General features: G+C 50.0%; 1 protein-coding gene across 2 annotated transcripts in view; it reads right to left on the reverse strand.

Moving 5' to 3' along the window:
• SH3PXD2B (SH3 and PX domains 2B) overlaps window positions 1-14,564 on the reverse strand; it is a 122,034-nt gene that overhangs the window by 19,847 nt on the left and 87,623 nt on the right. Inside the window, exons 8-11 of one of the 2 annotated variants that reach the window (XM_070774523.1) lie at window positions 10,438-10,542; window positions 5,310-5,427; window positions 2,063-2,289; window positions 416-465 (exon numbers count right to left, since the gene is read on the reverse strand). In XM_070774523.1, coding sequence (XP_070630624.1) covers window positions 416-465; window positions 2,063-2,289; window positions 5,310-5,427; window positions 10,438-10,542 — 500 coding nt within the window. The remainder of the gene's footprint in view (window positions 1-415; window positions 466-2,062; window positions 2,290-5,309; window positions 5,428-10,437; window positions 10,543-14,564) is intronic. The other variant, XM_070774524.1, reaches the window with a different exon arrangement.

Consider the following 14,564-nt stretch of genomic DNA (forward strand, 5'->3'; position numbering starts at 1 on the left):
CAGTAGGTGCTCCGTAGATGGCAGACACTAAAAACGAGAGGCCCATTTTTCACGGTACTGCTTAAAGAGGTACCTAAGAATTAAAAATGGAATATGAGAGTAAAATGCCAGAATGGCACCAAAAGAGAAATGTGTCCTTCATTCTGTTTCAGTCTTAAGTCACCTTATTGGAGAAGACTCATTTACGACAAAGCAGAGTGCGCTCAGGACGCAGAGATCACACACCCAGGCCTAACTGTCACAAAGCCATAGGCCAACTGTGCGATCTCCCTGGACCCGAGTTCTTCCACCTGTCAATGGGATTAGCTTCACAAGGCTGCTGTGTAAAAGAACCCATCCTTGGAAAGGGCGAGGTGAGTGTTGGGGTCCAGTCTTAGGTCGGGGGCTGGCTCCCCAGTTGCAAGGGTCCACTTACTATGGTCATATCCCGGCGAGGAGGGGGTCTCTGCCTCATCTTGGGTGATCCTATAAAGAGACAAGATCTTGTTTCACAAACGATGAACATAATCCCTGAGGTGGACACCATGACAGATCCAACCTCTCCTGCAGGAGATGAGGTATCATGTTTTGCACAAGCGTCAGGGAGCGGCTGTGACCCTTCCTGTGGGAGAAGCCTGATGGGGGCGGGACCACGAAGATTGGGTCCAGGACTCTCTATTAGCAATGGTATGCTTCTGAGTCCTGGAGCGACGGAAAGCCTTCCAGGAAAGGCAACAAGTGTAATGTGAGGTGGGAGGCAACAAGTTATGTGACTTTGAACCATGCAGCCCTCTTCTGAGGAGTGGGGATAATGCCTGCCTCCTGGAGGTACTGGTGGAGATGAAAGTCAGCAGTACAGGCTTGCCTCTTGGCACGTGGCAGGGACGCATTAATGTTACTGCCCCTGTCTTTGTTTGCTCTGGAGCAAACCCAAATTAAATAATGCATAAACAGAGCCAAACAAACCTGGATTGATGACTTCAGGGGTTTTTACTCTGAAATTGGGCTGCTCCTGCGCTGGGTCAGGAAGAGGATGACTCTGCAGTGGGCCAATGCTCCTGGCTAAAGGCAGATTATTGAGGAAGGCACCCCACATGCTGCCAGAGCTGATTTAGTTTGAGTCTACACAGAGGGGTGGTTTGTCAGTTGGGGTGTGGGGAAGACTGCTAAACTCTTAAATACCCATTTCCTCTGTCTCTTATTAGAATAAATAGCAACAGAATTTTAGCCAGACACTTGACTGCCTACATAAAGATGACATTTCCCAGACTCCCTTGCAGCTAGCTAATGGTACGGGACTCAATTCATTCAGTTCGGTTGCTCAGTGGTGTCTGACTCTTTGTGACCCCATGGACTGCAGCACACGAGGCTTCCCTGTCCATCACCAACTCCTGTAGCTTGCTCAAACTCATGTCCATCGAGTAAGTGATGCCATCCAACCATCTCATCCTCTAAGTCTGGCCAATGGGATGTGGCCAGACAATCTACTCTCAGGTGTGCTGGGAACATTCAGTCGTAAAACATATACAACAGAGTTCTGAAAAGCAAGCTAAGTAAAGAACTATCTTTGGAGTAAACCCAACACAAGGGTCCATTTTTTCTTCCCCAGGCTCAGAAATGAGGCCCTGCAGACAGAACACTGGCCCTTGAGTCAGAAGGCTGTGGGTTTAAGTCCCACTGTTCACTATCTGGGTGGTTTTGGACAAACCACTTCATGTCTCTGCTTCCTAACCTGTAAAACAAAAGCAGTGAGTCCTACAAAGTTTGTTATGAAGGATTAGTAAGACTGATTATAACATTCCTGGCACACGGTAGGGGCTTGAGAAACAGGAGGTCTGGTGATTATCATGAGACAGTGGAAAAACCACAGCTTGAGTAGGAGAGCCACATTTCTCCACTCAGGTTCTGTAACTTGCTGATGGGATGATCTGGAAACAAGTGACCTGGGGCTGTGAGCCCATTTTCTTATCTACAGGATGGAGGGCCACAGGGCTGCTGTGAGGGTGAGGGATAGCGACAGCCTGTGAGCAGCTCTGGACACAGAGCCTGCCGTGACTCTGGGAGCCAGGTGGGTGCCACTTACTCTGCCTGATGTCACCGTCGGGCACAGGGCGGCCCTCCAACCGGCCATCCCTCTGGTTGTTAAGCAGCTCCTTCTCCCGGCCCACCGAGTTCTGCTGCCGGGAGACGCCGTCGAGCTCCAGGACGCCCACGTGGGCGGGTGAGCCAGGGGCCAGCTTTGGGGGTAAGGGTTCCCCGCTGCTCTTCCTCAGGTAGGAGGCTGGGGCCCAGCCCTCTTTGCCCTGGTACCTGGGAGGAGGGGAAAGATGTCGTCCAGCCTGCTCTGCCAGGCCCATGGGAAGAAGCCGAGCTTCTACAATGAATCTCCCTTCTGGCCCCAGATGGTAGGAACGATGGACCATCATTGCCCAGGGCCAGAGGCTGGCACACTGCTTGCTGCCTCCTGCTGAAGCCTAAGCCCCTAGCTGGGCATTCAAGGCCTCCCCAGTCTGGCCTCTCCTTGCCTTCCTGGCCTTGGCTCTCACAGCAACCTCCACATCCCACCCACCCCATGTAGCCTGCAGTCTTGCAAATGCTCCACTATCTCTCACCCTCTTGCCCCAAGCTCCTGCTCTGGGAGACCCTCTGCCTGGAAAGCCCATTCTCTATCATCCTCCTCTCTATCATCCCAGCTCTGCTTAAGGTGCCCTCTCAAGGCTTTCCTGAGCCTCCTTCCACAGTGCCCTGGTGGTCTTGCCCACACAACAGCATCCCATCTAAAATGCACAGTGACACTTGGCAGTGATGGTCTTGTTTCCCCACTTAGAATGTGAGGTCCTGGGGGTGGAGATCACGAGCGATTCATCTCTGCGTGGGCCTCACTGCCCGTGAGCTGAATGAAGAAAAAGGGGACAGTGGACAAACTGTCGACAGAACTGGCAGGAGTGAGCGGCCACGGAGCTCTGCTCAGTCCTCACACATCCCACAGTCACCACTGCAGTGACAACAGCGATGGGAACCGCCACTGAGGCACACCACTCCGTGTCAGTCCTGTTTCAAGCACTTTATAGCCATTGATGCATTTCATCCATCCAATCTGTTGGGTGGGTGGCAGGAGTGGGTTCAGCCCTAGACAGCTGGCACCTGTCTGTGCTGTTCACCTCTGCTCTGCAGCCTCTTCCCAGCAGCCACAGCTGCTGGTACAAAGCCTGGTATAGGCGGGGTGGGGCTCCGGTCACAAGCAGATTAAAACGTGTTCAGATGGGACTGGAGCAGGTCGGGGGCTGGTTCTAGGGTAACCAAGGGTCACTGAACTCCAGAATGACTGACACCCTAAGAGCCCAGCTCACTGAATTCCAAAGGGAACTGATCAAGTGTAACAATCATTTAATTCTCTGCATGATGGAGTGTGGTTGAATAGCATTACCGGAGGGGCTGATTGGGGACCACAGGTGTGCAGGAGGTAGCTCGTGAGAACCAACTGTTCATGTCCCTTCCCAGCTCCACGTTTAGCACAATCACAGTGGAAGCCTGAAATCTACCCGGAGGGATGACATACACCATGGAAACTGGCAAACACCACAACTCAAGAGCACTTTTTCCTTCTGGGACTGGCTGTGAAACATTTGCCAGCAGACCACTAGTCTGAACCACAAAACAGGTGCCCAGACCTTTGGGGAATAAGCCTAATGGACTGGAGATTGCACAGAGCAGGCCCATCTCTCATCAAGAATCACTTTAAGTGCTAAACAGCACTGTGTTTCAATAAAAAGGGTCCTTTTTAACTAGAAGCAAACTTATAAGGAGACAGAAATCTGCAGATTTTGGTGTCTATCAACCTTAAAACACCCTTTGAGAAGGACTAAATCTCGTGCCAGCTGGAAAATGCTGGGCGCCACACAATGCAGGCATCACCATGAGACAGTTCATCATCTGGAGGCACTGCTGAGTGGGCTCTGGGGTCGGAAAGGTACAGGTTCACATCCTGGCTCCGTCACTTTCCAGCTTCGCTCAAAGCTTCTGATGACCACGGCAGCATCCCGCTGCCGCCTCGTGAGGGAGCCTGAGCCCAGTCAAGCCACCTGCATTCCACAGCCACTTGGTTTGGGGATAATTTGTTATATCACAAGATAAAACACACTCAAGACATGTGAGCCGCCACTGTCATTGTAAGCATATGCTGAAGTGTTAGTGGCTCAGTGTGTCCAGCTCTTTGCAACCCCATGGACTGTAGCCCACCAGGCTCCTCTGTCCATGGGATTCTCCCAGCAAGAATACTGCAGTGGGTAGGCATTCCCTTCTTCTCCATCCAGGGATCGAATCTGGGTCTCCTACATTGCAGGCAGATTCTTCACCGTCTGAACCACCAGGGAAGCCCATCACTGTCCTAAATAAGCCTTCATACCTCAGTTCTGAGGTCCTGACTCTAAAGAAGCCTTCTTTGCAGGCTGAGGAGCTGTCTTCTGGGCTCCAAAGTCCCCTATGCATTCCTCCTGCACTCACTCACTGCCCTGCCCTGTATGTGTGTCCGAGTCTGTCTTCCACACCTGAGGGTGTAAACTATTGTGTCTTTCTCACTGTTGAGTCCCAGTTTTCACAATACAGCTTGGCCCAGAATACATTCTGGTGTAGGTTGGCTCAATGAATGAAGCATCACACACTCAGCCCCAGTGACTGGCCCCAGTGTCTTGCCTCACACCAAGGCACAGACACCAGGGGGTAGGGCCCCCAGACTTCCTCTCTTGCCTAAAACTCCTGAGGTTGCCGCCTGCCCACCAGAGTAACCAAGGAGGGAGTTCCCAGGACACTTATTACTAAAACTAGGAAAGTCCCAAGCACAGCAGGATGAACTGGCCACCTTACCTACCGATGAGCTTTTGATTCCATCACATAGATGAAAGAACTGTAACAAAGTGTTGGAAATGCCGGTCTCCACCAGACTCGCAGAGATGACGGCAAATGATGAGCTTTAGGACGGGCTACAGTCCATGTGGTGTTACCCACCCTGTTGCTCTCAGAGTGGGGCTGGAGTAGGAAATCACTCCCACACGGCAGCTTCAGCCTCCAGTTACTCATTACGAGACACACCTGGAGGTGAAGACCAGTCTTGCTCAATGGGGTTATTGCTATCTGTGGTTCAGTGTGTTCAGAGACAGTTTTGCTTACTATGGCTTTTTAGAGAAGGATATGGGTATGGAAGGACGCCAAATAGCACAGAGAAGTGTCCTTCTATGGCTCAGGCTGAAGCCTCATCTCCTCTGCAATCGTTTACAGACACCTGTGCAGCTGGAGTCCACGTGGCCTGAAACCCACCCAGCTGCAGAGGGTACCTGATCTTCCACCAGCCTTCCAGGTTTTTCTGGATGACCTCCACCACGGCTCCTCTCTCCAGGTTCATTTCATCTTGGTCACGGGCTGTGTAGGGGTAGATGACTGTGTACTTCTCTTCTGTGGGGACAAAGGTATGCTGGGGTAAGTCAAGGATGCTGTAAGCTTGGAATGTTAATGGCCAAGGCTGTGATCCTGAGATGCCCTTGCAGGGAAGGCTTTCTTCCAGAGGCTTCTGTGCACCATCCTTCCCCCAGTCCTCCACCATGCCCCAGTGACCCTCACTTAGCCCTGGATGACCCTGGTCAAGCAGCAACAAGACACAGGACAAAGGGCAGGTCCTCAGAAATTCCTCAGCATCACACATCGCACTCACCTTCCTCCAATCTGTGCCTCAAGGTCACCTTCCTTGAACGTGCCTTATGTAATACCCAGACCCAGGGCACCCTCACCCTACTTAACAGGAACAACCTTCTAACATACCAGATTATTTATTTATCTATTATGCTTCATCTCTCTTTCCCCAGATAGAATAAAGAGTTCCAGAAAGGCAGGATTTGAGTCTGTCTTGTTCATTCCTCTATCTCTAGCACTGGGAATATTTCGGAACTATTCAGTAAAATAGCCAAGGTTTAGTAAATGAATAAGTCCTGAAGGCCTGGTGGGAGTCACCTTGCTCATGCTGGGGTAGAGGACCGGTGTTAAACCCTTGTGGTAGCTCCTCTGCAGTCCTTGTTGGTGGAGGGGTCAGGAACAAGCTGGACTTGGCAGCATATGGTTTGGGGTTGAATCAGTATCACGGAGGAGATAGCCATTTTTCATTACCTAGCTGGTAGCTGATTTCCACTTTTCATTTATTTTCAAGTCCCTGGATCCAACCATGCCTGAAGCTTGCTGCTAAGTCACGTCAGTCGTGTCCGACTCTGTGTGACCCCATAGATGGCAGCCCACCAGGCTCCCAGGTCCCTGGGATTCTCCAGGCAAGAACACTAGAGTGGGTTGCCATTGCCTTCTCCAATGCATGAAAGTGAGAAGTGAAAGTGAAGTCGCTCGGTCGTGTCTGACTCTTAGCAACCCCATGGACTGCAGCCTACCAGGCTCCTCCATCCATGGGAGTTTCCAGGCAAGAGTACTGGAGTGGGTCGCCAGTGCCTTCTCCAGCCTGAAGCTTAAGTTTTATTAAAAAATTATTTTTTAATTGAGATATAATTGACACCTAACACTGTGTTAGTTTCGTGTGTACAACATAACGGTTTGAGATATGTATCATGAAAAGATTGCCTGCTTCTGTTTTTATTAATGTCACCGGGGTGCTTTCCATCCCCGTCTCGGTGGATCCCGGCTCCCTTACCCTCAGAGCCAAGAGAATTGCCTCCAGCAGGGTCACTCCCACTGCCCTGCAGGCCCTGCTGGAAGGCTGTTCATTGTCGTCCTCAGACGGGGCCCTCCCCAGAGCAAGGGCACAGCTCCCACCCCCGGCACTGCAGGCAGTGACTGCTGAAACAGATAACAGATGAGAGTCCCAGGGGAGACAGTGAGCAGGGGAAGAGGGCCTTCCTGTTTCAGTTACATTCCAGACCCCAGGGAGTCACCGAGCCAGCTGTGCACCGATGCTGATGGTGAGTGTGTCGGGGAAAACACCACGGGCTGCCTGTGGCCTGCCCAGCTGGTGCAGAGGGAGGCGGAAAACACACAGGGCGTTTATTTATTTATTGATCTAGCCCCCTGACCTGCGCGGCGGGGGCTGAGCTGACTCAAACGCCACACATCCTGTGTACAGCAGAGTCAGCGGTTCTCCTCACTCACAGATGCAGGCTGTGAGGGCTGCCGCGGGGAATCCAACCCCGTGGAGGCAGAGAAGTTCTGTCTGGCTAGGTGAGAAGCGCACTGCCTGGGCCCCAGAATAAATAGGGTCATTACTACGGGCTCCAAACTCCTGGGGGTTCTCTAGCACCCAGAGGCCTTTCTGGACTCCATTGAAAGTCCAGTGATCCCTAACAAAGCTGAAGGTGGGAGACCTTGTGGACTGCATGGTGGTGACACCACCTGCTTACCATCCATCTGCCCTTCCCCTGGTGGCACCGCCGGCCTCCAGCCACATGTTTGGGTGAGGCTGCCCTCGCCAGCACCTAAAGGGAGGGTCCAAAGTGACTGGCCACTGTGATTAGTTTAGGGATGGCACATGACCCAGCTGGCTCAGCTGGAATCAAATCCTGGGACTGTGTTGAAGGAGAAGCATGTTCTTTGGTGGATGTCCCCAAAGAGTGCCTGTAACTACCATCACCATGAGAGAATGGTTCCAGCAGGGCAGAGAATGGAGCTGAGGGTGGCAAGCGTGAGTCTCAGGTGCCAAGGGCAGGTGGAAAGGAAATGTTACCTGCCAAGCCAGTAAACAAAGAATGATGCCCACCATCAAGCCATCAGCCACTGCAGCCACCCCCAAGAGTGCACCCTGAGGGTAATTCAGATGTATAAAAACAGGAAGCATTCTTTGCTCTGGGTACTGGCCCAAGATAGATAAGGTACATATCAAAGGAGTAATTTCAATGAGTCCAGACTCTTGCATCTTTCCACTCATAGAAAAGCATGAAAACCATTAACTTAAGATGTTTGCCTTCTGTGATTAGCAGTAATCTTTCAATGTTAGACTACGTGTTTTGTTTTTTTCAGACAAAACTCCCCTATATATCCTGGCTCCTCCCTTACCTCTTTGGGGGCGGTGCCTCAGATCTGTCTGAGAGACTGTCTCCCAGGCTACAGTCCTCAGTAAGGTGCCTGAATAAAACTTAACTCATAGCTGTTAGGTTGTGCATTTTTCTTCAGTCGACAGATGTTTTCAAGCTCCCGAATCCAGCCATGCTTGAAGCTGCCTCTACCTAGAGTTTTCAGCGACCTGAGTCAACACGCTTCCCTTTTGCTTAAGCTGGTGTGACATGGGTTTCTTTCTCTTGTCACTCAAATGTGCCAGATACAGGGAACAGATCACTGGATCAACATTATAGAGGCCTCTGGGAATCATTTATTTTTACTTTATTTTATTTTAGAATCAAATGATCTTTATCCTTCTTGCAATAAATTTGACTTGTTTTTTACATTTCACTTTTCTTGCTTTTATATTTTTGCTTTATTTTTTAAATATTTTGCTTTTGATTCGATATAAAATACAGTTGGCTTTGATAGTTTTGTCTCTGCAACATAACACAACCTTAGGAAAAGGGTTTTTATTTTGTTCATTAATTTTAGCACCTACACCTCTAGGTATCATTTTCTAACCTGGGAAATTTTAGGGCCCCAGGTCGAGAAACACCCCAGGCTCCCTCCTCCCAAACATACATGCCGACACACACATGGTACAGACCAGATCACCGTTTTTCACATGCAACAGGCACAGGCAGTCCTGGAGCAGGGGGATGCATGCAGATGCAGGATCCGGTTCTGAACACCGAATGGGGAGGAAAACTCCAAGGTAGGCACCTTGACGCCAGCTGATGGCATACAAGTCCCCCAGTGTCCGGCGGCGACCCGCGGGCTGGGGCAGAGACCAGTACCTCCAAGAGACTGGTCGGGCAGCATGTGGAGGTGAAGGGCAGAAGGAAGAGGTGAGAAGAAAGCACTTCCAGGGTCTTGAGGCAAAGGCAGCACCAAGCACATGCTCCCACTTAGGAGCAATTAATTCTGTGTCTCTGCCAAGCCCTAGCTGTCTCAGAAGGACCAAATTCCTCAGTATTAGCCCTGAACTTGAGTGAAGAGCCACCCAGGAGACACAGTGCTATTCCCAGCATGATTATGAAGAGGCCCTAAGAGAAATCCTCACGGCAGAGGGAAAAAATGTACAGACCCTTAGGAAAATGTGGTCCCTCTCCCATCTTCTAGCTGTGTGATCCCGAGCCAGTGTTTCTACCTTTCTGAGACTGTTTTCCCATCTGTAAAATGGGGATAATAATCAGTCCTTTACAGAGACACGCCCCATGGTGGGCATCATTAACTGTCTAAGAGAGCTATAGTTTCCAGGCAGCACACCACTATCTTTAAGCTGAGTTGGTTTTTGTACTTTTTCTTCATTAGCCCTGCCCCTAGAGCCTGGTGGCCCTGCAAACACAGAGCAAAACAAAATGCATTTTACTCTGCTGGTGCTGGCTGTAATAAAACTAGATGTAAAACCACGTGTGTGCTTTTTTGCCAACCTTTGAGCATAGAAACCCCTTTTCCTCACTCTCTCTTATGTTAAATACATACATAAGAAGCTCTGTGCTTTCTAAAAAGAGTCAACTAGAAGCAGCAAATATTCAACCCTAGGTAAGCCACAGCTCTGATAAAACGGTGGTAAAAACCGTTCCTAGTTATTTATTATTTTAGGTTCTTGCCAACTGCTTTGCATGTGGGATCTCATTTAACTTAAAAGAATCCCATGATGTCGATACTATCATTTCCATTTTTAGAGGAGGTGGCTGAGGCATAGAAAGGTTAAGTTGCTGGTCCAAGATCACTCAGCCAGTTAGTGGTACAAATTCAAATTCAGTGGTGAGAGTCAAATTCAGGCCTGACTCCAGAACCCCTTTGTTTAGTATTTAAAGTGAGTTCATAGTCTCGATTTAGGAATTCTTGGTGGGTGAGGGGAGGGGAGGTGGCTGGGTTAGGATTTCTGATGCAGCAGGAACCACTCTTTAGGACACCTGTGGGGAAAATTCTCTGGGAAACAGAAGTGAGTGGAGAGGGTCAGTTCTGATCCTGACACCCAGGCAGGGCCATTAAGCCGACACAGAAAGCAGACAAAGCAGAGATCTTTACAGATGGCTTCAGATGTTTTGTAAACGAGCCAGAAGCAGCGCCAGCACCCTGGCCATCAGAATAATTCAAGGGAGGATGAGTGGGGTGTGGACAGCAATCCAACCGGGCCCGCTGAGGCCCCACGGAGGCATCAGGGCCCCAGCTCTGGCCAGGCTCACCTGGGCTGGCTCCCCAAGGCCACCAAGAGCGGGCGGGCTTGCCCTGTCCCAGCCACAGGGCCTGGCTTCCTGTCCACAGGCTACAGAGCCTGAGCCAGGAAGCTGCTGAGACTGCACTGGGTGAGGAGGCCCCCGCGGGTGACGGCCGGCGGCACAGCAGGCCCGGGGGCCTGGCCCCTCCTACCTTCTTCGGGCTGCAGGGAGAACTCATCTTGCACACCGTCCTGCCCTTCCAGGCAGGTTGCAGGGACCCAGCCTTGCTCTTCAGCAGTGCTGACGAACCACCAACCTGAGAAAGTGAGAGTGCAGACTGAATGTAGTTGGGTCAAGTATGAGGCCTGTGCGTCAGAATATAATAACAGACTCAGCCGTGAGAGGAGTCAACACTCAGGGTGAGGCTAAAAAAGTCACCACTTTATTAGAGAACACAAATACCCATGTAGGGCTTCCCAGGTGGTATTAGTGGTAAAGAACCTAACAACTCAGGAGACATAAGAGATGTGGGTTTGATCCCCGGATTGGGAAGATTCTCTGGGGGTGGGCATGGCAACCCACTCCAGTATTCTTGCCTGGAGAATCCTATGGACAGTTGAGCCTGGTGAGCTACAGTCCGTAGGGTTGTAAAGAGTTGGACAGGACTGAAGTGACTAAGCACACCCGTGTTTACCGACTGTTAACTGCTACAGACAGGCTAACGGGAAACCTGCTCTTGAGCCTGGGACAGGGCTGGGGAAGGGAGTCAGGGGTGGGGATGTGGAGAAAGGTTGTTCTAAAGGACGAGAGTGAAGAAAGTAGCTACCTTCACTAAGGTGAGCAAAGCACTTACCATTTTACTTGTAGTTTATTATCCCTACTGCGCAGATGAAACTGAGGCTACAAGAGACAAGACTTGTCCAAGTTCACAGAACTTATGGCTGGGCTGAGACTTGTACCCAGGGCTCTCTGACACGGAAACCACTGCCCTAGTAAGTCATCTGAGACACTGATTTTGCCTCTGTTCATGTCAAGGTAAACCTGGCTTCAGATGTAACAGTTTGAGAGGCTGTTCACTCAGACTCAGGCCCTCCCTCTTTAGAGAAGGGGCTCTCATGGGGCCTGTGGTAGGCAAAGTAATGACTCGGGTGGCAAACAGTTACAATTAAGGTTGCAGACAGGATTAAGGGTGCTAATGTGCTGAACTCAAACAGGAAGATCCTGGCTTATCTGGATGCTGCTGTTGCTGCTAAGTCGCTTCAATCACATCCGACTCTGTGACCCCATAGATGGCAGCCCACCAGGCTCCACGGTCTCTGGGATTCTCCAGGCAAGAACACTGGAGTGGGTTGCCATTTCTTTCTCCAATGCACGAAAGTGAAAAGTGAAAGTGAAGTCGCTCAGTCGTGTCCGACTCTTAGCGATCCCATGGACTGCAGTCCACCAGGCTCCTCCGTCCATGGGATTTTCCAGGCAAAAGAGTACTGGAGTGGGGTGCCATCGCCTTCTCCATATCTGGATGGGCCCAATGTAACCTCAAGTGAGGCAGAACAGTTCGAGGGAGATGTGGTAAGGAAGAAAGGCATAGAAGCGGGCAACTGCTAGACATAAGATGGAGGAAAGGACCACAAGCCAAGGGATGTGGGTGGTCTCTAGAAAATGGAAAAGGCAAAGCAGCAGATCTTATCCAGAACCTGCAGAAGGGAACATAGCCCTGACAGTGCCTTTTCGTCCAGTGGGACCCATTCTGGACTTCTAACCCCTCAAACCATATGATGATAAATCTGTGTTAAGTCTGTAAGTTTGTGGTATCTCATTACAACAGTCATAGCGCATCAACTCAGGGCCCAAACAGCTCATGCACAGCATGAATGGGAAAAACAGGATCTGCTTTGCAGGATTACAGACCTCCAGGCTCTGGAGACCCCAAAGGAGAAGAGCAAGAAGGGGCAGACTCTGAACTAGCTTCCTGGTCTCACAGGGAGGCCTTGGCTTTCAAGCTCCTTGAAGCAGAAGCCACCTTCGGCTTTGCTTGACTGGGTGTACCTCTTAATACATGTTTTGGTGGCTGAGCAGTGTGGGTGTGTATGTATGTGTGTATATGAATGAATGGCGTTGATAAACCTGTGGAAAATCAGGAAATATGCCATATATGTCTTCCTAAGGACTCATCTTTGTAGGTATGTGTGTGGCAGATAAAGAAACTGTCACAATAGCAATATGTGTTCCATTATGAGCCCATTTTACAGATGGGGAAGCAGGGTTCAGAGAGGGGCAGTGACTTGACCAACGTCACAAAGAAAGTGGGAGAGCCGAGATTCACACCCAGGCTGTCTGGCTTCGAAGCCTCCGCTCTTAACTTGGCACTAACGCCTCACACATTGCTGGAGGAAGAGTAAATGGGTTTGGCCACAGTTTGGAAGCAGGTTGTTTGCTGTGTCTTAAGATTTAAAATGTGCCTATCTTATGGTCCTGCAGTGTTCTGGGTATGTGCGTGCTAAGTCGTTTCAGTCATGTCCAACTCTGTGAGACCTCCTGGACCATAGCTTACCAGGCTCTTCTGTCCATGGGATTCTCCAGGTAAAAATACTGGAGTGGACTGCCATTTCCGCCTCCAGGGGATCTTCCTGACCCAGTCATCGAACCCATATTTCTATGTCTCCTGCACTGGCAGGCAGGTTTTTTACTAGCGCCACCTGCGAAGCCCACTGCCATGCCAGCCTTCTGGGTTTCTAACTTAAAGAGACAGTCACAGTGTATACATAGATACACTGTTCAAACTAGAGGAAGAGAAGACTTCTAGTATGCCATCTCTCCAAGTAGGGTGCAGATGTTATGGGAATAAGAGCTAAAAGTTGACTTGAGAAAGAGCATGTTGGGACTCCCCCAGGGGTCCAGTAGTTAAGAGGGCTTCCCTCGTAGCTCAGTCGGTAAACAATATGCCTGCAATGCAAGAGACCCAGGTTCGATTCCTGGGTTGGGAAGATCCCCTAGTGAAGGAAATGGCAACTCACTCCAGTATTCTTGCCTGGAGGATCCCATGGACAGAGGAGCCTGGCAGGCTACAGTTATGACTGAGCGACTAAGCATACACCAGTAGTTAAGACTCTGTGCTTCCACAACAGGGGGTGCAAGCTCGATCCCTGGTTGGGGAACTCGGCATCACCAAAAATAAAAAAAATTTAACAACAACAACAAAAAACAAAAAAGGAAAAGCAAGCTGCAGGTCAAAATGCATAGAATGATACACCACTGGGGTTAAGAAATCTATAAATATGCATGAAATATGACCTGTATGTGTGTGTATAGTTATACATGTACACATGCATATGCAGGTGTGCATGCACATACACACGTACAAATGTGTACACTGTGCATATACATATATGTACACACACGTGTACACACGCATATACACATACTTATATACACCTGTGTATACAATTATCAAGAAGCATTCACCCCAAACTGACAGAAGAGCAACCTGTCTGGAAAGAGGACCAGGCAAGAAGTTGGTGGGAAAAATTACATTTTAACTTTATCATTAATGTTTCAAGAGGAACATATCCATATATTACTTGTGTAAGTAAAACATAATTAAAAATAATTGTTGACTTTGTGGACCACTTGAAGATTTGAGCATCTGCTCTCTTTCCCCTGCTGCCCTCTGGACACACCAGGCTCGTCCTCCACCCCATCCCTGCTCCTCCTCTCCTCCCAGCAACATGTTCTTCCTAACATCACTCAAGGGGCTGAAGCAAAGCGGGGTGGGGGGTGGGTGCTCCCTTCTTCTGTCTCCATGGAGCATCCCAGTCACACCCATGAGCTGACTATACTCATTTCCAGGAATTAGAATGTCACATGGCCTTGGGGCCAGCTGGAACTGGTTAGGAGTTCCAGCTCGGCAACCTGTCACGAGATTCTGGATGAGTGACCGAGTCACTTGGAGTCTTAGCGTCTTCAGCTGTGAAGCAGGAATAACAACTGCTATATTGAGTAATCAAGGAGTTTTGGTTGGCTAAATGCTCATCTCCTGACTAAAGGGAACACAATCCAGAGACTGCTGGAAATGATTTTTCCCCTTTTCGTTGGACCTTAGCTAGTCACTGCGGAGAAGGCAATGGCACCCCACTCCAGTACTCTTGCCTGGAAAATCCCATGGACGGAGGAGCCTGGTAGGCTGCAGTCCATGGGGTCACTAAGGGTCGGACACGACTGATCGACTTCATTTTCACTTTCCACTTTCATGCATTGGAGAAGGAAATGGCAACCCACTCCAGTGTTCTTGCCTGGAGAATCCCAGGGACGGGGGAGCCTGGTGGGCTGCCATCTATGGGG

The sequence above is a fragment of the Bos indicus genome, chromosome 20, assembly GCF_029378745.1.
Source record: "Bos indicus isolate NIAB-ARS_2022 breed Sahiwal x Tharparkar chromosome 20, NIAB-ARS_B.indTharparkar_mat_pri_1.0, whole genome shotgun sequence".
NCBI classification, from domain to species: Eukaryota; Metazoa; Chordata; class Mammalia; order Artiodactyla; family Bovidae; genus Bos; species Bos indicus.